Source organism: Rhodotorula graminis (genome assembly GCF_001329695.1).
Source record: "Rhodotorula graminis WP1 unplaced genomic scaffold RHOBAscaffold_20, whole genome shotgun sequence".
NCBI lineage: Eukaryota > Fungi > Basidiomycota > Microbotryomycetes > Sporidiobolales > Sporidiobolaceae > Rhodotorula > Rhodotorula graminis.
The window spans coordinates 111,453-134,964 of record NW_017264947.1 but is presented as its reverse complement, the minus strand read 5'-3'; the positions used below and the strand labels follow the sequence as shown (position 1 = coordinate 134,964).

The 23,512-nt window shown below is 67.6% G+C and overlaps 8 protein-coding genes across 8 annotated transcripts in view; 4 read left to right on the top strand and 4 right to left on the bottom strand.

Moving 5' to 3' along the window:
* The window catches only part of RHOBADRAFT_65778 (guanine nucleotide binding protein beta subunit), a gene marked incomplete at its 5' end in the record, with an annotated part of 3,322 nt that extends 1,574 nt beyond the window's left edge, over nucleotides 1-1,748 (bottom strand). The window contains 3 exons of the mRNA XM_018418773.1: nucleotides 437-814; nucleotides 1,165-1,267; nucleotides 1,576-1,748. Coding sequence (XP_018267686.1) covers nucleotides 437-814; nucleotides 1,165-1,267; nucleotides 1,576-1,748 — 654 coding nt within the window. The remainder of the gene's footprint in view (nucleotides 1-436; nucleotides 815-1,164; nucleotides 1,268-1,575) is intronic.
* An 874-nt stretch (nucleotides 1,749-2,622) lies between these two features.
* Nucleotides 2,623-3,852, top strand: RHOBADRAFT_10053 (60S ribosomal protein L12; the record flags this gene model as incomplete). The annotated part of the gene is made up of 6 exons (XM_018411978.1): nucleotides 2,623-2,655; nucleotides 2,798-2,833; nucleotides 2,922-2,963; nucleotides 3,278-3,425; nucleotides 3,536-3,599; nucleotides 3,675-3,852. Coding segments are annotated over 6 exons (501 nt in total), but the record flags the coding sequence as incomplete, so codon positions are not given.
* A 437-nt stretch (nucleotides 3,853-4,289) lies between these two features.
* RHOBADRAFT_30812 (uncharacterized protein) lies at nucleotides 4,290-6,181 on the top strand. Its single transcript, XM_018412925.1, has 9 exons — nucleotides 4,290-4,332; nucleotides 4,401-4,783; nucleotides 4,856-5,007; nucleotides 5,080-5,167; nucleotides 5,245-5,335; nucleotides 5,408-5,562; nucleotides 5,652-5,762; nucleotides 5,839-5,888; nucleotides 6,001-6,181. Exons 1-9 carry the CDS (start codon nucleotides 4,313-4,315, stop codon nucleotides 6,097-6,099), a joined length of 1,149 nt encoding a protein of 382 aa, XP_018267684.1. The 5' UTR covers nucleotides 4,290-4,312; the 3' UTR covers nucleotides 6,100-6,181.
* A 246-nt stretch (nucleotides 6,182-6,427) lies between these two features.
* RHOBADRAFT_56475 (uncharacterized protein) lies at nucleotides 6,428-11,305 on the bottom strand (the record flags this gene model as incomplete). The annotated part of the gene is made up of 18 exons (XM_018418364.1): nucleotides 6,428-6,643; nucleotides 6,718-6,930; nucleotides 7,013-7,093; nucleotides 7,164-7,417; nucleotides 7,480-7,521; nucleotides 7,585-7,654; nucleotides 7,734-7,857; nucleotides 7,935-8,062; nucleotides 8,145-8,618; nucleotides 8,696-8,815; nucleotides 8,876-8,994; nucleotides 9,075-9,385; nucleotides 9,495-9,805; nucleotides 9,884-10,039; nucleotides 10,125-10,378; nucleotides 10,439-10,535; nucleotides 10,610-10,993; nucleotides 11,060-11,305. The coding sequence occupies 18 exons, from the start codon at nucleotides 11,303-11,305 to the stop codon at nucleotides 6,428-6,430; spliced, it is 3,600 nt and encodes a 1,199-aa protein (XP_018267683.1).
* A 284-nt stretch (nucleotides 11,306-11,589) lies between these two features.
* Nucleotides 11,590-13,186, top strand: RHOBADRAFT_40220 (glycosyltransferase family 50 protein; the record flags this gene model as incomplete). Its single annotated transcript, XM_018413694.1, has 5 exons — nucleotides 11,590-11,756; nucleotides 11,811-12,293; nucleotides 12,375-12,663; nucleotides 12,728-12,829; nucleotides 12,915-13,186. 5 exons carry the CDS (start codon nucleotides 11,590-11,592, stop codon nucleotides 13,125-13,127), a joined length of 1,254 nt encoding a protein of 417 aa, XP_018267682.1. The 3' UTR covers nucleotides 13,128-13,186.
* A 57-nt stretch (nucleotides 13,187-13,243) lies between these two features.
* On the bottom strand, nucleotides 13,244-15,880 carry RHOBADRAFT_47587 (uncharacterized protein; the record flags this gene model as incomplete). Its single annotated transcript, XM_018415012.1, has 11 exons — nucleotides 13,244-13,339; nucleotides 13,426-14,180; nucleotides 14,240-14,493; nucleotides 14,559-14,600; nucleotides 14,662-14,887; nucleotides 14,947-14,979; nucleotides 15,041-15,120; nucleotides 15,180-15,256; nucleotides 15,332-15,532; nucleotides 15,601-15,704; nucleotides 15,784-15,880. The coding sequence occupies 11 exons, from the start codon at nucleotides 15,878-15,880 to the stop codon at nucleotides 13,244-13,246; spliced, it is 1,965 nt and encodes a 654-aa protein (XP_018267681.1).
* A 393-nt stretch (nucleotides 15,881-16,273) lies between these two features.
* On the bottom strand, nucleotides 16,274-18,476 carry RHOBADRAFT_19076 (uncharacterized protein; the record flags this gene model as incomplete). Its single annotated transcript, XM_018412469.1, has 7 exons — nucleotides 16,274-16,312; nucleotides 16,387-16,429; nucleotides 16,498-16,636; nucleotides 16,710-16,985; nucleotides 17,124-18,120; nucleotides 18,192-18,332; nucleotides 18,408-18,476. 7 exons carry the CDS (start codon nucleotides 18,474-18,476, stop codon nucleotides 16,274-16,276), a joined length of 1,704 nt encoding a protein of 567 aa, XP_018267680.1.
* Nucleotides 18,477-18,698: 222 nt separating this feature from the next.
* RHOBADRAFT_49043 (uncharacterized protein) lies at nucleotides 18,699-20,629 on the top strand (the record flags this gene model as incomplete). Its single annotated transcript, XM_018415220.1, has 4 exons — nucleotides 18,699-18,953; nucleotides 19,285-19,531; nucleotides 19,618-20,290; nucleotides 20,377-20,629. 4 exons carry the CDS (start codon nucleotides 18,699-18,701, stop codon nucleotides 20,390-20,392), a joined length of 1,191 nt encoding a protein of 396 aa, XP_018267679.1. The 3' UTR covers nucleotides 20,393-20,629.
* Between the last annotated feature and the right edge of the window lie 2,883 nt (nucleotides 20,630-23,512).

Here is a 23,512-nt window from a genome sequence, read left to right as displayed (position 1 = left end):
GAGGATGAGAGTGGGAGGAGGGAGCAGAGACGCGGGCTCACCAGGTCGAGGGCGACTCGCTCACTCGCGCAGCATGGCGGTCGACGAACGAGTGCTACGACATCTCATTCGACAACAGCTAGATATGTACGCCTCGCGCTTTCCTGCACGAGGCTTTTCTCGCCCCCGACTGTCACTCCTCGTCCGCCTCCTCAAAGCTGTCAAGCAGCGGGGGAGACAGAGAGTCAGTGACGTGTCCAAAAGGCGGGCTCGGGGGGTTGACGAGGTGCCGGGTGTCGAGGGACGAGTTCAGCGATCTTGGTGGATAAATTGGTGTTCTCATAGGGGAAGATAGTCCCTCTGAAGTAGCAAATATATACAAGTATAGGATCATCATGTAGATGTCCGACACCCGGCGGCAGGAGGGGAAGGAGAAAGAGAGAAAGAGGGGGCGCACCTTGACGACCTTGTCCCAGCCGGCCGAGACGATGACGGGGTTCATCGGGTTCGGCGAGAAGCGCACGCACGACACCCACTCGCTGTGGCCGTCCTCGGTGATGTTGAATTTGCATTCTCCGAGCGTGTTCCACAGCTTGATGGTGCGGTCGCGCGAACCCGAGACGATCTGGCGGTTGTCCGCCGAGAACGAGACCGAGAGGACGTCCGACGTGTGGCCGACGAACCGACGGGTGGTGAGGCCCGTGTTGAGGTCCCAGAGGCGGAGCGTCTTGTCCCACGAGGCGGACAGAGCAAACTGGCCGTCCGACGAGACGACGACGTCCGAGACGAAGCCGTTGTGGCCGTGGAGGATGCGCTTCGGGTAGCCGAACGACGCCTGCAGAGGGGAAGAGAGACCGAGTCAGTGACCGTGATCGACGAGATGATGGGGGAGCTGCTCGACGACGCGAGGATCCTCAACGCGCTCGACGACGAAGGAGCTGCGCCTCGTCGCGGACGAGCCGACGCGCCGCGCACGCGCCTCGCGGGGCAGACGGCGGGGCAGACGAGGGACGGACGCCACGACGCGTCGCGCGCGGTCCGTCGTCCGCCGTCCGTCACCCCTGTCCGCCTCGCCGCCCGTGATCGCCCTCGGTGTCCGCCTCGCCCGCCTCGCCCGCTCGACCGCCGCCGCCGCAAACTGCCGCGCCGGTACCGCACAGCTCGACAAAAGTAGACGAGACTAACGTCGTCACGGGTGAGCGACCACATGATGATGGTCTTGTCGCGCGAGGCGGTCAAGATCATGTCCGGGTTCTCGGACGACGTCGCGATGGCGGTGACATCGCCCCTGGTTGTCGGTAAAGGATGGTCGAGGTGGAAGAAAAAGTGCGACGAGATCGGCGGCGAGGGTGAGGTGGGAGGGAGAGAGGCGAGGGGCAGGGAAAAACGAGGGAAGCGCGAGCGGGCGAGGAGAGGGGGGGGGGGAGAAGGTGAGCGCTCGCTCTTATTGTAGGGGGCCAGAGAGAGTGGACACACTTGTGGCCGACGAGGCTGGATGCGCAGAAGCGCACAGGCACGGCAAAAGGGGAGGCAGGAGAGCGTCAGGACGGCGAGTTCGAGGTGGTGGTGCAGAGGTCGTCGGGGAGGCGGCCGCACCTTCCCTTGAAGATGAGGCTCTCGGACACTGTGTGCGGCAGGTTGTCAGGACCGTGTGCGGCAGGTTTGGGGCGGGCAGGCGGACGTACTGTTGGCGTGGGCTCCGGAGGAAGAGGGGAGAGGCGAGCGAGAGAGTCGCGGCCACAAGTCGCGGCGGCGCGGGCACCGAGCATTTTTGCCCTCGCCCTGTCGCCTCCCTCTCGCTCTCCCTGGCTCGTTCGGTGCGTCCTGGCGCCCGCTCGATTCGTCTGCTTGCAAGCGAGCCACACCGCTCGAGCCGCGACAAGGTGCCGACGACGACACCGTCCTCCTCCTCTCGCCTCGCTCGCTCGAGCTCACCCCCGCCCTTGCTGCTCGATCGCACATGCCACGCGGCCCTTTTGTGCTCTCCTTTGCGCGCAACAAGCTTGCTACATCGCTCGAGCGGGTCTGCGGACACTCGCGCCCAGCGGCCGAGGCTACCTGCTCTCCGTCGCGCCCGCTGTGGCTCGCTCCTGCGCTGCTCGCAACAGCAAGGGTGGTGCTGAACAGCAAGGGTGGTGCTGCGGCCGCCACGAGCAGGATGTTGGCTGTCCGCGACTGCTGGACCACGCTGCAGCCGAGCAAGAGGGCGTGACGAGGCGAGAGAGTCGCGCGCAGGTGCAAAGCGAGCCAGATCGTGCCGCGCGAGGCGCAGACAGGCGTGCTAGAGACGCCGTTTACCGCCAGAGCAGCCAAGCGGTGCCTCGTGAGAAACTCGGGCGAGCAAGAGGACAGCCGAGCTGGTCGAGAGACCGGTACGGGGCGGAGAAGCCGCGGGCGGAGAGCAGGAAGTCGGCGGGGACCGGCAGCTCGGGCAGGTGCGCTGTGCGGGCAGATCTGGCGAGAAAGCGCTGCCGAGCAATCGAGCGCAACCAGCGAGGCGCAAGAGGCCGACGTGGACGCGTGAGAGGCGGCGGAAGGGAGAGCGAGAGCGGGCGGAGGGGGCGAGGACGAGCGCGAGGACTTGGGCGCGGCGGCCGTCCGCTTCTCCTCCAGCTCTGCTCACTCCTCAGATCGCTTAACGAGATGGCCCCCAAGATCGACCCGACGGAGATCAAGGTGAGCCCTCGCCCAGTCCAACTCGCCCCTCGCTGCGACCGCCAGCCGACCCTCGGCGTCGCCTCGTCGAGGTCGAGTTTGTCCCCGCGAGCCAGCACCCACTGACCACGGCCCGCCATGCCCGCCTTGTCCTCCCGTGCAGATCATCTACCTCAGGGCCACCGGTGGCGAGGTCGGCGTGCGTCCCGGTCCTCTTCCTCTGGCCGCGAGCGAGAGCTCCCCCTCCCCCGACTCGAGCTGACCCTCGCACTCTCTCCCCCTCGCAGGCCTCGTCTGCCCTTGCCCCGAAGATCGGTCCCCTCGGTCTCGTGAGTCGACAAACGCCCTATTCGACCACCTTGCGCCCGCGGCCGGCGCAACGACGGAGCCCGGTGGAGCGGCGATTGGCGGCGGGACTTTGCCCGGCCGCGCAGGGACGGCGGCAGCATGGACGAGGCAGCGCGCGCGGTCGACGAGGCGCTGCAGGCAGCGTGGGACGGTCGAGCGAGGGCGGGCGCGCAGCGGTGCGGCACGGCGAGCGGGATGGCGAGTTGGCGGCGAGGACGGACCGGGAGGGCGGGCACCGCTACGTCCACCTCTCGCTCTCTCAGTGCGGCGTACTGACCTCTCGTCCCACCCACAGTCGCCCAAGAAGGTCGGCGAGGACATCGCCAAGGCCACCGGCGACTGGAAGGGTCTCCGCGTCACGGTCCAGCTCACGATCCAGAACCGTCAGGCTGCCGTCTCGGTTGTCCCGTCGGCGTCGTCGCTCGTCATCCGTGCGCTCAAGGGTGCGTCGACTGGTCCCTGCCTCCTTCGAGTCGGGCGGCAGGAGGTTCGGGTCGATGGTGGGGACGCCGTACTGACCCTCTCCCTCTCTCCCCTCGCTCGCGCCCCACAGAGCCCCCCCGTGACCGCAAGAAGGAGAAGAACATCAAGCACTCCGGCAACGTTGAGCTTGACGCGTGCGTCCCCGTGCTCCCCTGCCCTCTCTCGCACCACCCCCTCGAGCAGCTCCTGACCGTCTCGCCCGCACACAGCGTCATTGACATCGCGCGCACCATGCGCGATGTCAAGAAGACCCTCTCTGCGTCGCTCGCCAACGGCGTCAAGGAGATCCTCGGCACCTGCCAGTCGGTCGGCTGCACCGTCGACGGCCGCCCGCCGCACGATGTCATCGAGGCCATCGACTCGGGCGACGTCGAGATCCCCTCCGAGGTGCGTCCGCTCTCGCTCTCCTTCTTCTCCCTCGAACCTTCTCCTGACGCCGTTGCCCCACCCCGCAGTAAACGAGCACCTCCAAGGCGCTGGCGTGTTGTAGCTGCCCTGGTGCTGGTCGGGGAAAGAGGAGCGAGGCTTTGCATGGCAACCCCTCGTTGTGCGATCTCCTCTCTTGTCCGTTCCTTGCGCGAGAGTGAGACAGTTCGCTTTGCCTCTATTCCGCAGCCGAGAGCGAGAGAGAGGAGCTTCGGCTCGAGTGCGGTGCGCCGCTTCTGTCGCCCTCCTCCACCTCGCCTGCCAGCTCCCAGCTATGGAGCGAGACCTGCTCAAAGCGCGCCTGTCGCGCATGCCGCAGCTGCCCCCGCTCGATGCGCCCGCCCCCACGCGCGCGCCCTTTGCTGCCGCCGAGCGAGATGAGGACGGTGAGGAGGACGAGCAGCGCGACTCGTTCGACCTGATGACGGCGCCTGCTGTGCGGTGCGTCCCCACTCTCCTCTCTCTCTCGCGACCCCTCCAGCCCCGCCGCTCACCCTGCGCCGCAACAGCCCCGGCCGCCGCCGCATCGGCACCCCGGGCGGCTCCTCCTCGACGCAGTACAGCCCGCTCACCGCCGAGGGCACGTTCGACTCGTGCCTCGAGGTCAACGTCCTTATCTCGTCGCCCTGGGCCGGCCCGTCCACCTCGACCTCGCCCGCCGAAGCCACCTTCCGCACCTACTACACGGCGCCGCGCCTCGACCCGGGCGGCGAGGGTGGCAATGGCACCGTGTTTGTGTGCGTGCACGGCGCAGGGTACAGCGCGCTGTCGTTCGCCGAGCTCGCGAGGGCGCTGGCGGGCGCAGAGGCGGAGGACGCCGCGGCGGCGAGGGGAAAGGGAAAGGGCCGCAGGGCGAGGGTCGGCGTGCTCGCGTACGATGCGAGGGGACACGGTGCGCCCCGATGTCTCCTTCTACTCGATATTCGAGACGACCCCCTGACCTCGCACGAGCGCGCGCACACAGGGAGGACGAGATTGCCCGACTCGCCGACCTCGACCTCGCCCACCGTCGACATGTCGCTCGCGCACCTCTCGGCCGACCTCGTCGCGCTCCTCAAGACGGTCTTCCCCGACCGAGCGGCGGCACCTGCACTCGTCCTCGTCGGTCACAGCATGGTACGTCGCCCCTCTCTCTTCTCCCTCATCGTCGCGAGCCACGAGCCTGACCTGCCCTTGCCGACCTCGCAGGGTGGAGCAGTCGTCGCCGACGCGTGCAACCGCATACAGCGCGAGGTCGCAGATGTGACGGGCGTCGCCGTCATTGACGTCGTCGAGGGTGAGCTCCCTCGCTCCCTTTTCCCATTTTCCCACCTCGTCGAGGCGCACGAGGTCTGACCGTCGCCTCGCCCACAGGCACCGCCATCGACGCCCTGCCCAACATGGCGGCGCTCATCGCCGGGCACCCCAAGTCGTTCGACTCGCAGGCCGACGCCATCGCGTGGCAGTGCGTCCCTCTCCCTCTCCTCCTCTTCTTTCTCCCCACGCACCACTCACTCGCCCGCTCGCCGTCCCGCAGCGTCCACTCGCGCACGATCAACAACCTGCAGTCGGCGCGCGTGTCGGTGCCGCCGCTCATTCGGCCAGCAGGGCCGAGCGGGGCGGGAGGAGGTCCGAGCGAGGGCCCGTACGTGTGGCGCGTCGAGCTCGAAAAGACTGAGCCCTACTGGCGAGGTGCGCCCACTTTTCTCTCTCTCCCTCTCTATGTCTTTCTGTGTGTGTGCGTCGCCAGAGACTGACTCTCGCTCGGCATCGGCACACAGGATGGTTCACGGGCCTGAGCGCCAAGTTCCTCGGGTGCAAGGCCGCAAAGCTCCTCCTCCTCGCCGGCACCGACCGACTCGACAAGGAGCTCTTGATCGGGCAGATGCAGGGTGCGTCCGAATCTCTCATTCTCGCGCGCGCCACGAGTTGAGCGAGCGAACTGACAGAGCGCGACTCGCGACGCAGGACGGTACCAGCTCGAGGTGTATCCCGACGTCGGCCACAACGTGCACGAGGTGCGCTGCCTCTCCTCTCTCACGTCCCTCCCTCCCACCGCCACCCGCCAAAAGACCCTGACCTCGCCTTGCCCCCTCCTCCTTCTTCTCGCGCCTCGTTCGTCTCGTGCAGGACGCACCCGCCCGTACGGCCGAGACGCTCCTCGATTTCTGGGAGCGCAACGACCGGACAGACGTGCTGCGCGGCGTCAAGAAGGTCGGCGAGGCCTGAGTGGCGCGGCAGGTCGATGAGGTTGGGCGGTGCGGGAGGCGCGACGCCGAGGCACGAGTGCAACGTGGTCGGTGTGCGCCTCGATGTGACTGAGAGTGCGACTGTTCGCTCGAGCAGGCGAGCTGAGAGATTGAGCGGCGTCCTCGTTGCGGCGAGCCAGCCAGACTTTGCCAGACCGACCCTCTCGCGCCTCTTTCTGCTCGAGCTGCTCTGCCCGTGCGCTCCGACTCTCAAGAGACTGCGAAAGCGAGAGGGAATAAATCTAGTATGGCAACAAACGCCGAGCGACAGCTACTTTGCGCGGCCCGAGCACCCTCCCTTCCGTCTCTCATGCCCGAGCCGGCACGAGCACCTCGAACGTCGACCTGTGCGCGATCGGGAGCACCTCGACGGCGACGGCAGCCGTCAGGTGCTGCGTCTCGCACGCGACGAGCTGGGGGGCGGCGCCGGGCGACGCGAGGGGCGTGATCGAGATGGACGGGAGGAAGAGGGACGAGGGCCGGAGCGGGATGAGGGTGAATGGGATGGAGAGGAGCTGGCCGTCCTGCGTGCGTCGAAGAGAGAGGTCAGTCTACAAGACGTGGTGACGAGGAAAGTGAGAGAGAAAGTGGGGCGCACCTGCGCGACGAACTCTCCCCTCGCCTGCCCGCCGACCACCCACTCGCCCGGGTTCGCGACGACGGACCACACGAGCCTGATCTCACGCTCGTCCGCCTCGCCGAGCTCGGCGCGCGACCAGTGAAAGGTCGGCTGGATCGTGAGCGTCGCCGGGATGGCCTGGCCGACCTCGACTCGAGAAACGGCGGGCGAGATACGGACGAGGTTGAGGACCTGTGGGAGGGGGACGACCGCAGCGTGAGTACCGCGTTCTGCTCGTCGTCGGCGAGGCAGAAAGAAGGAGAGGAGGACGCACGTTGAGTGCGGGGAGCTCGAGCGGGATCTCGAGGGTGCGCCACAGCCCGGGAGGGTCGACCGACGCCGTCGCCTGCAACGCCTGCGCGCTCGTCGTGCGGGTTCAGTCGGTGTGCGACTTGAAGGTTCGAGGAAGAGAGAGGCGGGCGCACCGTGTACACCTGCCGGACCGCCGCCAACACCTCGTCCTCGACCTCCTTGCCGACGAGGCAGAGCTCCATTCTTCTCCTCCACGTGCGCTCGTCGAACGACAGGTGCTCGAGCGACTCGTCGGCGCAGTACGCCTCGACGTCGGTCGACGAGAAGGCGTCGGACAGGAGGGCGGCGACGATCCAGCGCTGAAGAGGGACGAGGGTGGACGACGAGAGGGTGGCGAGGGCGGTCGAGCGGACCCGGGTGCGCAGGCCTGCGAGGATCAGAGTGTCAGTGCATGGCACAGAGCGCTCGAAAGGGGAGGGCTCGACGCACGATGCTCGGTGGACGAGTAGCTCAGGACGAGGCGGAGCGGATCTGCGGGCGCGCGAGACGAGGTCACCGACTGGACGAGTCGAAGAATGGGCACGAGGGACGCACCTTTGACGCTCGACGGGTCGTCGCACGTCATCTTGAACAGGAAGTTGGCCGTCTGCGCCGGCGCGAGAATCTGGATCCGCCGAATACGGTCAGGCGCGGCTCGAGAGAGAGAGAGAGGGAGAGAGAAGGAGAGGGCGACGAGGACGCACAACGGGCTTGTCGCTCTCGGGCCTGCACGCCTTGACCGTGACCTTCTTGGGCGCCTGCATGTGCGCCGACCGGACCTTGAGCGCGTGCATGCCGTCGGTCGTGACCGAGAACTTAGACAGCAGGCTGCGAGCGCTCGAGGGCAGCGTCAGTCACAGTTGCCCCTCACGGCCCAGCTCGAGAGGCGGAACGAGAGGACGGACCAGTGCTTGCGGAAGTAGTCCTGGACGTTGACGGCGAGCGGGAGCGCGATCGAGTAGGCGAACGTGCTGCGCAGGGTCCTCCTCGTTGATGGTCGTTTTGCCGTCGCGTATTCTGCAATGACCGTGAACTGCGTGCAGCTCGCCAATCACCTCATCAGTGCCTCGCTCTGCTCGGGAAGAAGGAGGACCGAAACGGACAGGCGGGCGCACCTCGACGATGGGCGAGACGATGTTGCCCCGCAGCGGCACCTTGACGCGCACGGGCTCGAACGGCCGCAAGCCCTCGAGGACGAGCGTGTCGTTCGTCTCGGAGCGTCCGAGCCGCGCCTGCGCGCCCTTGCCCTCGTCGACGAGCTGCGCGTCCGGCGCCGCGAGATGCACGTCCGGCGTCGCGACGACGAGGCGCAGCGAGATGCGCGTGACGCTGTTGCGGCCCGGGTCGGCGACGACGATGATCTCGCGCTCGCGGTCGAGGTGGACCGAGTCCGGCTCGTCGGTCGAGACGACGACGGCCTGGTGGTCTGGCGCGAGGAAGAGCGACGGCTGTTTGCCCGGGGCAGTCGGGACGATGCGAGGATCGGGTGCGAGGTTGCGGGTCGAGGGAGGGCGGTGCGAGTACTGGAAGATGATGCGCGAGAAGCGGAGCTGGGAGAGCTCGAGGGTGAGGCGGCCCGATACCGAGGTCTGCTCCACGAGGAGGAAGAGCGGTCAGTTCCAGGCCGTTCTCGACGGCGACGAGAGGCAAAGAGGCAAGGACGCACAGGACAAAAGACCGTGACAGGCGTAGAACCGGGTCGCAGGACGCACGAGCCGCTCGTGAGCCAGACCTGCTCGCCTGCGGCGGTCGCGAGCTTGAGGCGGACCTCGTCGACGCGGACCTCCTGCGAGGGCAGCGACATCAGGCCATGCTGCAGGACAAAGAGAAGAGGGAGGAGACGCACACAGGGTAACACGTTGCGGACCGAGACGACCGCCGTCATGCCGTCCTCGTCTGGCGCCCTCGCGCCGCTGTCCTCCTTGAGCGTGATCTCGAACGTCGGGAACGCGACAGCCGCAAAGTCTGCAGGTCGTGCTCGCCGAATCAGTCATCCTCGTCGTGCTTGTGCCCCTGACGGGAAGAGAGAGAGAGAGAGGACGCACCCTTGGTTAACGTCGCCGACAGGTCGTACACGTCCCTCATGAGCCGCCTCGCGCACTCCTCGTTCTGGCTGTGGACCTCTGCGCCCTCCTCGACGAGCGCCTCGAGGCCCCACGTCCTCCCGCCGTACGTGACGCCGGCGCGCACGAGCGCGAGCGTCGACAAGAGGCGGTCGCGCGGCATGTCGAGCGCGTGCTGGAGCTCGGTGCAGCGCGACAGGAGGAAGGCGTCGATCGAGGTCCACCGCGAGTCGGTGTAGTGCACGGGCAGGGCCGAGTAGTGCTTCTGCGCGGCGGCGAGGTGCTGGCGGTGGCTGTGCGCGAGTGGGGAAGAGGCGAGGAAGGACAGGTTGGCGAGGGACGACGAGTCAGTTGGGCAATCACGAGACAGGCGCGAGAGGACGAAGAGGGCAGAGGACGCACTGCTCGAGGGCGGCGAGGAACGCCGAGACCTTGGCCGCACTCCTCCTTCTCCCGCTCGCCTGGTACGCCTGCGCCGTCCTGCTCGCGAGGTTCGTGTACAGCCGGTCAAACGTGCCCTCGTCGCCCATGGCGGCGATGAGGTCCTGGCGCGTGACGGGCGGCGTCGTGCGCGTCGGCGACTGGAGCGAGCGCGTGGCCGACGAGGGCGTGCCCGGACGGGTCGACGAGGTCGACGGCGCGCTCTCGTTGAAGCTCATCGAGAACGGGTGCACGGCGGGGAGGTGCCCGGCGCCCATGCCGATCTTGTCGAGCTGCGGGATAACGGCCGAGTACGAGTGAGTTCGAGGGCTCGGACCGCGAAGGAGGACGAGGAGGAGACAGGGGCGCACCTGCTTCTTGGCCAGCTCGAGGAGCTCGGCCTTGACGGCGACGAACGACGTCGTCGTGTCGAGCAGGTCTTGCTCGATGCGCGCCTCGCACTCGGCGACGAGGGTGAGGCACGCCGAGTACGTCCACGACTCGACAAAGTTCTGGCCGAGCGCCGCCTGCGCCGGTCCGTCCGAACAAGTCAGTCTTCTGCGCCTCGGGCAAACGCTGCGCAGAGACGAACGGGGAAACGTGTCGGCGCACCTGGTGCTCGCGCAACTTGCGCGCAAACGTGCTGACAAAGTAGGCGCCCCTCCTCGCGACCTCGACGACGCGCCCGAGATGGTACAGCATGGCCGCCTGGCGCGCAAACAGGTACACGCGAAAGTCAAAGATCGTGATCGTGTTGCTCTCGACGAGCTTGCGGTACGGCTTGTGGCCCGTCGACAGGATCGAGAGCGCGTCGTCGCCCGGACCGAGCCCGCCGATGTTGCGGAACCAGGGCGCGTTGCCGTGCTCTAGAGGGAGATAGAGAGTCAGTTCATCGTTCAGGAGCGAGAGAGGCACGAGAGACGCACCCTTGGCGTTCTGGAAGAAGGCAGCCTCGAGCTCGTCGTACTGGATGAGGGCGTCCTCGTACAGGGTCATGGCCTCGAACGAGTCGGCGAGCGCTTCCTTCGGGTCGCTCAAGAGGTCGTCAGGGGGCGCGCTCATCACGCAGAACGGAAGAGAGAGCGCGAGGGACGCACTTTTTGGCGAAAGAACGGGAGGAACTGCCACCCTTCGAGCTGGCGCTGGCTGTCGGCCTTGCGGACGTTCTCCTCGTACAGGCCGACGTTGGTGTCGAAGGTGGCGACGACGCCCTCCTTGACCTTTGTGAGGAACTCGGCCCAGGCGGTCGGGTCGTCGGCCGAGGCGCCCTGGACGACCTGGATGCAGCGGTCACGCTTGCCGACGTTAAAATCGGCCTTGATCTTGTCGACGATGGTGCCCTTGCGCTGGTAGAACTTTGCGGCGCCGCGCCCGTTGTGCGTCACGTGGACGACGAGCCACTCTTGGTGGTGCCGCGCCGTGATCGTGTCGAGCCACTCGCGGATCTGGTGCCGCAGCGTCGCGCGGTACACCTCGTTGTCCTGCGTGCCGAGTGCGAGTGTGAGCGCGCGACGAGAGAGTACGCGAGAGAGAGAGAGGGGACGCACGTCGCACACGACAAAGAGGAGGTGCAGGTACGGGCGGTCGAGGAGGTCGTGGGCGGCGTGGAACGAGGGGAGCGGGCGGACATCGAGCGGGAGGGTCTGGATGGTGCGGATGGTGCGGTTGGCCGAGGTTTTGCGGACCCAGTGGAGGTTGCGGAGCGGGAGGTGTCGCTCGACATCGCCTCGGACGGCCTCGAAGTCGGCGTTGGACGGGAGCGCCTCGTAGGCGATGCCGACGCGATTGGCCATGTGCGCAGGCCGCCCGTTGGAGTGGTGGGTCGCCCCGCTGGCCTGGACGCCGTGTCGAGCTCGAGGACGACGACGACGACCCGAAGCGGGGAGATGAGGAACAACGACGGCGAGCGACGGCGGCGCGAGCTCGTCTGGCGAGATTCGAGTCGGCTGGGTGGCGGCTGGAGAACTCGCAAGAGCTGCAGCTGGTGCTAGCTCTGCCGGTCGAGGCGGTTGTCGACAAGATGAGGCCCGCTCTCCCCTCCCCTCCTCCTCCTCCCCCTCCTCGTCCCCCGCCCACGATGCGGCTCTCGGGCTGGCTGGCCCTCGCCGCCCTGCTGCGAGCCGCTCTCCTCGTGTGGGGCACCTACCAGGACGCGCACTCGCCCGTCAAGTACACCGACGTCGACTACCTCGTCTTCTCGGACGCCGCCCTGTGCCTCGCCCGGCCAGCCTCGCCCACGCCGACGTGCGCCCACGCCAAGGGCCCACTCGCACCGCACTGGCTCGGCGACCCGTACAGCCGCGCCACGTACCGCTACACGCCCCTCGTCGCCCTCGCCCTCGTCCCAAACCTCCTCGTCCACCCGCTGTGCGGCAAGCTCCTGTTTTCCCTGTGCGACCTCGTCGTCGGCGCACTCCTCCACGCGCTCCTCGTGCGCAGGGGCGCCACCGAGCGGTACGCAGGGAGGGCCGTCGCCGCCGCGTGGCTCGTCAACCCGATCGTCGCCAACATCTCGACGAGGGGCAGCAGCGAGGCCCTCGTCGGCGCCCTCGTCGTCTCGACCCTGTCGCTCGCCGAACGCGCACGGTGGGACGCCGCTGCCGCCCTCTTTGGCGTCGCCGTCCATGTCAAGATCTTCCCGTTCCTGTACGGCTCGAGCCTCGTCGCCGCGCTCGCCGCGTCGGCTCGAGGCGACGCGTGGCGGGCCCTGCGCCGCATGCTGCGCTTCGGCGTCGTCAGCTTTGCCTGCTTCATGGGCCTCAACGGCGCACTGTACCTCCTGTGCGTCCCGGGCCCTCTGCCTCGCCGACGATCCTTCGCTCGAGTGAGTCTCATCGCTCATGCTCGCTCGCCCCGCCACAGCTTCGGCCAGCCGTTCGTCCAGGAAACGTTCCTGTACCACCTCTCTCGCCTCGACCACCGCCACAACTTCTCGGCCTACTTCTACCCGTTCTACCTCTCGGCGTCGCCCTCGAGCCCGGCGCCCTCGTCCGCGTGGCAGCACCTCGCGCGCCACCCTCTCGCCGCCTTCCTGCCGCAGCTCGTCCTCTCGCTCGGGCTCGGCGCCTTGTTCGGCGCGCAGGACTTGCCGTTCGCGTGGCTCGTACAGACGGTCGCGTTCGTCACGTTCAACAAGGTGTGCACGTCGCAGGTGTGCCTCGTTCTCTCCCTCTCTCGCTTGTACAGGCCGAACTGATGAACCTCGACGCACGCAGTACTTCCTGTGGTACCTGTGGCTCCTGCCCGCCGCCCTCCCCTCCCTGTCCTTCTCCCCTCGCCGCGCCATCCTCGTCGGCTCCGTTTGGGCCCTCACCCAGGTGCGCCTCCTCTCTCTCTCCCTCTCTCTCTCACGCCGTGTAGCGCAGGCCCTCTGACCTCGTCCTCGTCATCGCCCCCGCGCAGGCCCTTTGGCTCTCGCAAGCCTTCCGCCTCGAGATGCTCGCCGAGCCGCGCTTCCGCGAGGTGTGGGCCGCCGGCATCGTCTTCCTCGTCGGGCAGAGCTGGGTCCTCGCCGAGGTGCTTGGGGCGTGGACGGGGAGGAGGAGGAGCGGCGCGGGATGGGCGGCGGCAGGGACGGTCGAGAGGAGGGGCAGCGAGGGCAGGGAGGCCGAGTAGAAGAAGCTGTCGAGAGGTCTCTCTCGCGCTCGCGCAATGTACATCGAGAGTCACTGATCAAGCGGTAGTATTGGCAGAGCTCGCCCGGTACGAGAGACGTCCCCCTCGGCCCTCCCTCAGCGCACGAGATGGATCCCGACAACGCGGCGGTCGTGCGACGAGTCGATCTTGAAGTACAGGGCGTCCGGGTCCTCGAGGCGCCTGCCGCTCGTCTGCGAGGAGAGGGAGAGAAGGTCAGACTCGAGGCGAGAGAGGACGAGAGAAGGAGAGAAAGAGAGAGAGAGAAAGGTGGGCGCACCAGCTCGTCCCAGCTCTCGAGCGTGCGCACGACGTGCCCGCCGACCGTCTCCTCGTCGACCTCGAACACGCCGCCCATGCCCCTCAGCTCCTCGACCGTCGTCCCCTCGCCGAGCCCCTCGCCCCCCTCGAGCAGCGCACGGACCGCCTCCCTGAACGCCCTCTCGGGCACGCACGCCCACGCCGCACACTGCGCCGCGCCCGCGCCGTGCTCGTCGCGCAGGTGCTCGACGACGTGCGGGTACACGAGCTTCGCCGAGCACGCGCCGCAGCGGAAGAGGGCCGTCGGGCGCGCGAGGATCGGGTCCATGTCGGCGTCCGAGACGAGGTGGTGGAGTGGCGCGCGGTGCGGGTCGGCGTCGAGGAGCTCGGTCGAGAGAATGAAGGCGATGTGCGGCGAGAGGGACGTCGAGGGGAGGTTGCGCACGATGCGCGAGAAAAGGCGAAGCTTGAGGAGGCGCATCGAGCGCAGGACGTCGGCGAGGATGATCGAGTACGAGGCCGACCACGTCGACGGGTCGACGACGGTCGAATCCGGGTACCAGAGAGGCTGAACGGAAGGAAGAAAGGCAATGTCGTCGAACGAGGGGGAGATGCGGCGAAGGGACGGCGGCAGGAGAGCGAGGATCGGGATGGCGAGCGGGCGCATCTCGTCGAAGCGGCCGGCGCGACGCTCCTCGAGCTCTGTGCGGAGGCGGACAAGACGACGGCGGTGGACGTAGGTGACGACCCACAGCTTGACGTCGTCCCACTCGACTGCGTGCGAGTCGGACCGTCAGACCGGGCCGTCGATGGGGAGGGAAAGAGGGACGCACTGTCGTCCTCGTTCTCGCCGAGAAAGTACTCCTCAAGGCGGTACGACATCTCGCATGCCTCCTCGTCCCACTCGTCCTCTTCCTCCTCCTCAGAGAACCACAGCTCGTCCTCCTCTTCCTCCTCCTCGCTGTCCCAGTCGTCCTCTTCCTCCTTCTCCGAGTCCTCCTCGTCACGGCGCTCGGGCCGCTCCTCTCGCTCGACAGGCACCCACCACCAGGTATCGTCCCACCACTTGTTGGTGAGGTCGCCGTAGCTGAATAGCGTCGACGTCAGGACACCGAGAGTGGCAGAACGGGAGAGAGAGGATTGGGGACGCACTCGTCCGGCTTGTACCCGAGCGCCTCGAGCTCTTGCTCTGCACTGCAGGCCCAACGAGTCAGACGACGTCTCACGCTGCATATGGGCAAAAGGGAGGACGCACTGGATGCGCTTGCACCTGATCTCGTCGGCCCAGTCGGCGTCGGTGAGGACGTGGACCTGCGTCCTCAGGAGGCCCGCCTGCGCGTTCATGTCGACAACGTCCTTGAGGCGCGAGTCGACGTAGTTGGATACCGCGTCATCGACATCGCGTCCGCTGCGCTCGCCGAGCGCCTCGACACGCAGAAGGTGCGCCGACTGGAGGAGGACGTCGGGCGTGTAGTAGCTGACTGCGAGGTGCGCGCGAGTGTCAGTTTGCGCCCGGCCATTCGGGAAGCCGGCAACTCACTCTTGATGGCGCCGGTGGTCGGACAGGGTCGACCTGTGTGAGCGCAGAGGTTAGGCAAGATCCGCAAGGTCGACGAGGCTCGAGAGGTGCTCACCCTGCAAAGAGAGAGAGCAGTCGTACGCCAAGTAGTGCACGTGAGAGTACTCCTCCTCGATCTCGTCCTCGGTGCCGACCCTGCGTGATGGCGAGCCGAGTCAGTGCGCGTTCGTCGAGAAGGCTGCGACGAGACGGACTTGTGGGTGCGACAGCCCTCGCACACGCGCATGCGTAGACCCGTGTCGAAGTATTTCCAGCAGCTCACCCCACACGCCTGCTAGGAAGAAAGTCAGCCTCGTCGAGCGGTCTCGACGGGAGCGCGCGAGGGAAAAGCGGACGAGCGACGCACCTGGCACTCCCGGCCCTCGAGCAGGTGCGCGTACCGCACAATGCTCGTCTCCTTGTCGAGGTTAACCGGCCAGCCCTGCTTCTCCCTCACGAGCTCCCACAGCGCCTCGGTCGACCCGGATCGCGTGAGGAGGAGCCGGCGCAGGGCCTTGCTCGTGCGGCTGAGGGCGAGGAGCACGCCGAGCGAGGCGTGCTCGCAGATCTGGGTGACGGTGAGGGTCAGCTTCACGTCTTTAGTGCCGAAGGAAGGGCGGAGAGAGAGGGACGCACGAGGAAGAGGAGCTCGAGAGGGAGACTCGCGAGTTGGTCGACCCTGGGCAACAGGTCCTGGTCATTGTGGTGCTGCGTGTCGGCCTCGAGCTTGAGCGACAGGTCTGTGTGTGCGGCAGCCTGGTCAGTCCGCTGTGCGACTCGGGCGAGAGGGCGAGAGGGAGATGAGGACGAGGGACGCACCTTCCCACGGCCGTCCTCCCGAGCTCTTGAAGCGAGGCGGCGCGCTCGCAGGCTTGTACGAGCGCGTAAAGATCGGTGCGAGTGGCCGTGCAGCCATGGCGTGCCAGCTGGGGGCGAGAGCGAGAGCGTGGGAGGAGCGAGACGAACCAAGCGAGCTGAGCGCGCCCGAGTCGCCGAAGCGGAGAAGCCGTCGTCGAGGGGAGGCCTGCAGGAACGACTGAGAGAGTCAGATGCAGCTCCTGAACAGTATGAGAAGAGCTTGGACGCACCAGATTGACAGCTCGAGACGACGCAGCGAGGCCGCCTCGTCCTCGTGAAAGTTGCTCGCCGACGTCTCGCAGCGCCAGATCAAGAGGAAGAGAGAGAAGGTATGGTACAGATCACATTGCGGTGTTGCGCTCCCTGCTGAACATGCGAGTGCGGCTCCTGCTGCTCGTCCTCGTCGCCGCCTTGACCCCTCATCCTCCCTGTTCCTCCTCCTCGAGGCCGCTCACTGCCCGTCGCCCTTGAGCGACGACCGGCCTGCGCGCTGTAGACGTACGAGAGGGTCAGGTCGGACGTCGCGAGAGAGGCCGATTCAGGAGAAGAGAAAGGGGAGCGCACCATCATCTCGTCGGTGATGAGCAGGTTGGACGCGATGACGGCGCTGTCGACGTGGAGGAACGAGATCAGTCCGGGTCTTTGAAAGAAGGAGAGAGGGGGCAGAGCACGCACGCCGAGTGGATCATGTGCCGCTTGACGCGGTAGTTGTCCCAGATACCCTCGGTGACCGGGTCTAGCGGCTCGCCCGTCGACAGGTCGAGCCCGACCACGTGCCCGTCCATCGCCTCGTCCTGCGCGCTCGCAAGAGTACCTGATCAGTACCTCGTCGCCAGATGAAAGGGCGACGACCGAGACCGAGTCGAGGGAGAGAGAGAGCGAGCGACGCACCTGCAGCGCAACGACCGCGTCCTGCACGTCCAACCCGGCATTGACGGCGAGCGTCTTGGGGACGCACAAGAGCGCGTCGGCAAACGCCTGCACGCCGAGCTTTGCGCGGCCCTTGGCGTCGCGCTTGACGACCTCGGTCAGGTGGGCGTGCGCGGCAATCTCGAACGCGCCCGCGCCGGGCACGAGCGTGCCGTCCTCGAGCGCGTTCTTGACGGCGCGCAGGCCGTCGCGGACGGCGTCCGAGATCTGGGCGATCGTGTGCGCGTTCGGGCCTGCGTGGGCGGGGGGAGAGACAGAGGGAGGGAGGACGAGAAGGGTCAGTCGGCTCCTGCTCGTCGGCGTCGACCCGCACCCGCCTCGTCGCAGCGACGACGACCGTCTGAAAGAGGGAGAGAATCACGAGGACGCACCCTTGACGAGGAGCGTGACGCTCTTGGGCTCGAGGACCTCCTCGACGAACGTGAACTTTTCCTCGCCGAGCGTGTGCTCGTACACGAGGCCGGCGTGGCCGAGGACGTCGGGCGTGAGGTCGTCGACGCTGTTCTGGGCCGTGCCGCCGCACACGAGCTGGAGGCGCTCCATGTTGCGGCGCTTGGCGCGGCGCAGGGCCATGATGCCCTGCTTGGCGAGCATGTCGAGCGAGAGCGGGTCGATGCCCTTCTGGTTGATGACGACGAACGACTGCTGCTCGCCGATCGGGTTGCCGTCCTGGTCGAGCTTCTGGTCGCACACGAGCTTCTTGAGGTCGATGATCTTGCGCACCTTGGCGTCGGTGAACTTGCGCTCCGACTCGACGAGCTTCTCGCGCTGCTCGGCCGACGAGTAGAAGAAGCCCGAGTTGACCTCGGTCTTTTCGTACTCGAGGCTGACGTTGAGCGTCAGGATGTGGCAGTTGGTCAGGCGCTTGGGCATGTCCGGGTGGCGCGGACCGTGGTCGAGGACGAGGCCCTTGACGAGGCGCGTGTCCGAGTCCGTCATGTGCTGCATCTTCATGAGCTCGACCATGTGGAGGTCGATCGGCTCGAACGCGTCCTTGGAGTCGTCGCCGGGCGCGGCGTTGTCGCGGCGCTGGCGGATGGCGAGGACGGCGTCGACGACGGCCTGCGACAGCGACTTGGCGAGCTGCTTGTTGACCTTTGTCGCGAGCGACGTGTAGGCGACCTGGACGAGCGTCTCGTGGGCGCCCGACGTGGCGAGCGGGCGCGCGAACGAGTCGAGGAAGGCCGTGAGGGCGTTCTTGGCCACCTCGACGCCGTCGGCGATGACGCGCGGGTGGACGCCCTCGGCCGTGTAGCGCAGCGACTGGTTGAGGAGCTCGCCGACGAGGAGGACGACGCTCGTCGTGCCGTCGCCCGTCATCTCGTCCTGGGCGACGGCGGTGCGGGCGATGAGGGCGGCCGTCGGGTTCTGCGGGCGAACGAGGGGGTGTCAACTCGGGCGGGGCTGAGAGTGGGAGGGAGCAAGGAGGGGGGACGGACCTGGATCTGCATCTCGCTGAGGAGGACCTTGCCGTCCTTTGTCATCTTGAGCTGGCCTGCGCCGTCGACGAGCATCTTGAGGGTGCCGCGAGGTCCGAGGTTGCTCTTGACGACGTTGGCGAGGCCGGTTGCGCCCGTGACCTGTGAGGTGCGGGTGTGTGAGTTAGCGCTGTGCGAGTGTGGGTGTGCAGGCTGGCAGGGCGAGAGTGGGCTCACGTTGAGGGAGAAGGCCTGGTTGCGGCGACTGATCTCGGCGCGCGGGTTGAGGAGCTCGACGGCCGACATGGTCGAGGTAGGGCGGGTGGTGGGAGTAAGTGGAGCGAGGTTGTGACCAGCAGGGAGAGGCTGGAGGTGGTAGAAGGGGAGAAGTCGAGGCGCGGGCTGAGGAGGACGAGGAGGACGAGCGACGAGAGCTGCGACGCGTCTCTCGCCGTCGACACTCCTGCACCCCGAGTGCGAGTGCTGCAGCCCAGGCTACTCTAGCCCGCACCCTGCTCCCGACCGACCATGGCCTCGACCAGTGGCCTCTCGCGCCGTCGCGCCGTCCCCTCTGCCTCGTCCCCGCCAGCATCCGGCACCTCGCACCTCTCGACCTCGCAAGGACACGCCCGCCCAGCCTCGCCCGCCGCGCTCCCGACCGCCCAGCCAGGCCACAAGATCGCTTACGACGAGCGCGATCTCGGTGACGTCGAGGAGGACCGCATCAACCCGCGCCTGACCCTCATGGAGGAGGTCCTCCTCCTCGGCCTCAAGGACAAGCAGGCGAGTCCCGCTCCATCTTTCCCGAGTCCTGTCCAGCTCTCTCTCTCTCGGCCACATCCGGCCAAGGAGCGCGTGTGCCCGCTGGCGGTCGGCACCTCGTCCGGCGCGCCGAGCGGTGGAGCTGCGCACAGCCGGCACCCTCTCCCTGCGCCGAGCCGTCCCATACACCGCCCCTGTTCTCAAGTACCCGCACTGACCTTGCCTTCTCCTACCCTCTCCCCCCTGTCCACCCACCCTCGCCCGGACTTCCTCTTCCCACCTCTCGGATCTCCTTCCTCGTCCCCGCGACACGGCCCGCCGATCATGCACGACACGCGACGCCGACACGCAGGGCTACCTCTCGTTCTGGAACGACAACATCTCGTACACGCTCCGCGGCTGCATCGTCCTCGAGCTCGCGCTGCGGCACCGCATCGCCATGGTGCGCGACCCGGGCCGCCGCCGGTTTCCGCTCGCCGACCGCTATATCGAGGTCGTCGACGACCGCCTCACGGGCGAGGTCCTCCTCGACGAGGCCCTCAAGATGATGAAGGGCTCGGAGCGCATGAGCGTCGGGACCTGGATCGACCTCATGAGCGGTCCGTCTCTCTCTCCCCTCTCCTCGCGTCCCTCGTCCTCAACCTCGACCTCGACACTGACCAGTCAAACTCGACGCACCCCGCAGGCGAGACGTGGAACGTCATGAAGATCGGGTACCAGCTCAAGCAGGTGCGGGAACGGCTCGCCAAGGGCCTCGTCGACAAGGGCGTCCTGCGCACCGAGAAGCGCAACTTTCTCCTGTTCGACATGGCGACGCACCCGGTGTCGGACCCGGCCTTCAAGGACGACGTCCTGCGCCGCACGCTCGGCCTCTTGACGGCGCGCACGGCCGCCGTCCCGACGAGTCACCTGTACGGCGACGCCGTGCGGTACCGCACCGTGCGCGCCGTCGCCATGGTGTGCGCCGCGTTCGCCGCCAACGTGCTCGAGAACGCGCTCGTCCACCTCGGGTACGACCAGCGCGAGAACGCGTTCGCAAAGGCCGACGAGCTCCTCGCCGACTTTAGCCAGTGGCCGTTCGGCGCGTACCGCGAGGGCGGCGACATTGGCGGCGGCGGCGCAGGAGGAGGCGGCGGGGCAGGGGCGGGCGCAGGGGGCCGGCCACGGCCAGCAGGGATCGCGACGGGCGGGAGCGCGGCGAGCGCAGAGAGCGCCAACCTGGCCGAGATTATGCGGCTCGCGCGCCTCGAGATTGTCGGGCAGGGCAGCGGCGACGAGCCGGGCGACGCCGAGCGGCAGACGATGCGCGAGCTGCACCTCGAGGTCGTCGCTGCGTGCATCGAGGTGTTCAGGAGGATGTGCGTCGCCCTCATTTCTCCTCCTCCCTCTCTCTCTCTCTCTCTTTCGGACGACCTCCTGACCTCGTTCTCGCCGCACCTCGCAGGGACTCGCTCCTCTAGACTCGCCTCTCTATCGTCGCCTCGTCGGCGCCGCCTCTTTATACCGCGCAGCGTCGTCGCCGTCCTCCTCCTCGTGCGCCCGGACCTCGCCCTCTCCCTCCTCGGCCTGCGCCCTTCCCTCTCGCCTTTCCCCTCCCCCCTCTTTCGTCACCGTGTCCTGCAGCAGTGTTCAGTAGTTCCCTCCCTGTCCTCCCCCCTCGCCCCTTGCGACGCGGCGGGCCACCTTTTTGCATCCTGGCTCTCGAGGCGAGGCGGGACATTCGAGCGAGGCTGGCCTCGCGCTTCATCTGCGCGCCTGCGCGTGCTTGTCGCTCGCTGCTGAGCCTCCTCGGTCGAGCGGAAAGTCCGTGGGGTCGGCGACCGCACGCTCCTCGCCGGTCCGTCGACACCTCGCTCTCGCTCTTCCTTTCCTCGTCTCTCACACCCTCAGACCCGCCGCACGAGCTGCGCAGCGATGTCGACTAGCGCACGAGCGCACCTGTGGCCGCTCAGCGTCGCCGCACCGCGCCCTGCGCCGCCTGTCCGGTTCCCTCCTCCTCCTCGCGCCGCCGCCCTCGTCGCACCCGGTGCGCCCACCCTCTTCTCTCGAGCCTGGACGCAGCGCATCCCTCTGACTCTCTCGCACGCACACAGTCGTACCAGCCGAGCCGCAGCCCAAGCCCGTGCAGCGCAGGACGTGGCTCAACCCTTTGCCGCGCCAAGTTCCCGAGGTCGACCGCCTGTCGACGCTCCCCCTCGAGCTCGTCTACCTTGTGCGTCCTCTCCTGTTCACTTTTGCAGTCAGCACCGTGTCGGCCTCGAGGATCGCGCACTGACGCTCGCCGCCCACCTCGCAGCTCCTCTCGTTCCTCGACCCTCCCTCCCTCCTCGCCCTCACTTGCAGCTCTCGCTCTTGGGCCAACCTCCTGCGCCGTTCCTCATCGACGCACACCCACGAGCGCACAAAGCGCGTCTGGGCGCAAGCGCGGCTCAACGCGCGCGTGCCGGAGCTCGAGTCGGACCTGGGCGGCGGCGGCGAGGCGCGCGAGGTCGCGCACGAGGTGCTTCTCGCGAGGTTGCTCGGCGGGTGGCCGTGCCAGGTGCGTCGCGTCGAGAACTTTCTCTCTCGGCTCGGCGAGCGGGGAAGGGACTGACGAGGACGGCGAGCGCGCGCAGGTTTGCGGCGGCGAGGCGGCAGGAGACGAGGACGTCGACTTTGACGCCCGGGTTCGGCTGTGCCCGACCTGTCGTACCTTGGCGTGCGTCCCATCGTCACTGATTCCTCTCGTCGAGTCCGTGGACCGTCTCTCGAGCCCGCCACTGACCTCCCGTCCTCCCCCCTCAGGCTCGTCACGACCCAGGAGCTCTCGGACGCCTACTTCCACCTGCACCCTCGCACCCTCGACTGCGTCTTGCGCACCTCGTCGCACGACTTCAACGTCCACCACCCGCAGTTCGAGTACCTGTACTTCGTCCCCGACGCGCTCGCCGTCTCGGCGCACCTGTACTTCCTCGAGGCCGAGGCGGTCGCGCGCGGTGCGAGGGCGGTCGAGATCGTCGACGAGTACGCCAGGAGGAGGATGGCGCTCAGGGTGAAGGTGCGGCGGGACGCGGAGAAGCTCAAGGCGTGGAGGAAGGTGCGGGACGACGACCGCGAGGACGAGATGTGGTACCGCTTGGGCAGCAGGCACGGAAGGTGCGTCACGTCTCTTCCCCCGGCTCTCTGTGCGGTTGGCGACACTGTACTGACGCATACTGCCTGCAGCGTCTTCGAGAAGCTCGACGACCTTGGGTTCGACTCGTGGCAGTGCGTGCACGTGCCTCCTTGAGCAGTCCGCGCCGACCTTGACGGCCCCCTCTCCTACAGCTACGACGGCCTCTTTGACGATTTTTTCGATTACGCGATTCGTGCACTGGCGCCATCGAGCGAGACGTCGAGCCAGGCCGAGGAGCGGGGACGGCTCAACGACGACCTCGACCGGTTTCTCGGGTCCTCGGACCCTCTCACCGACCGAGGTGCGCCGAACTCTCTCTCTCTCTCTCCGCCCGCGCTCGTGATGCTCCCACTGACTCTGCCTGCACATCCACCGCAGAATGGCGCGACTGGAAGCCGCTCGTCGTCGCCTGGGTCTGCGAGCACCGGCGCTACTGCCAGCAGGCTGCCCGTGACTGGGCAAGCGGACGACTCGAACGGCTTCACCCCCTCGTCGAGCGCTGCGTCGGCGTCGACAAGGAGTGGTTCGTCCCGCCCGTCAGATCGTTCCTGCGTCTGCCGAGCCTCGAGGCGATGTGGGCCGACGGCGAGCAGTTTCCCGAATCGTACGAGGTCGATGCAGCACTACCCGCCGCCATCGCCGACGCCGTCCACGCGATGCGCGACGACCGCCTCACCCTCCTCGACCGCATCTCCCGCGCTCTCCTCGCCGAGGGCGACCCTCTCCCTCCCTCCATCCTCCTCGCCCTCTCTTCCTCGCCCTCACCCTTCATCGACCGCGACGCTCGCGTCGGTGTCGAGCCCGGCTACCTCGCCATCTCGCCGGCCGACATCGACGCCGTCCTCGGCCGCGCGACGGCCCTCTTCCGCTGCGGGATCTGCGGCCTCGTCGCGCCCGCCGCGCAGCTCGTCCCGCACGTGCACGCGTCGCAGGGCTCAAGGGCGCCGCCGAGGTGTATCGTCGCGCCGGCGCCGGTGCGCGCGCTCCTGCGCGGCGCGGCCGGGCCGACCACGAGCGTCGGCGAGTGCGAGGCGAGGGGGAGGGTGTGGGAGGTCGAGGGGCGGACGGTCGAGGTGGGCGAGGACGGAGCGAGCATGGAGCGGAGCTGGACGGAGAAGGGCTTGACCTGGGCCGAGGTGGTACGTCCTCGTCTCGCTCGACTCGACGACGAGCCGACTCCCTGACCATTCTCGCCTTCCTTCCCCTCGATCCCTCTCGCCTCGCAGATGCAGCACGGCCTGTCCAACATCTCGACGCTCAACATCGGCCCCGTCCTCGCCGCCCGCTCGTCGACCATCATCACGAGCGCGCGCTCGCGACCGTGGCCGCCGTCGCCCGCGCTCGCGCCGACCGACCCGGCCAAGCAGGTCCGCATCCTCGGCAGCTTCGACCTCGGCTACGCGACGGGCAACACGTTCAGGTGTGC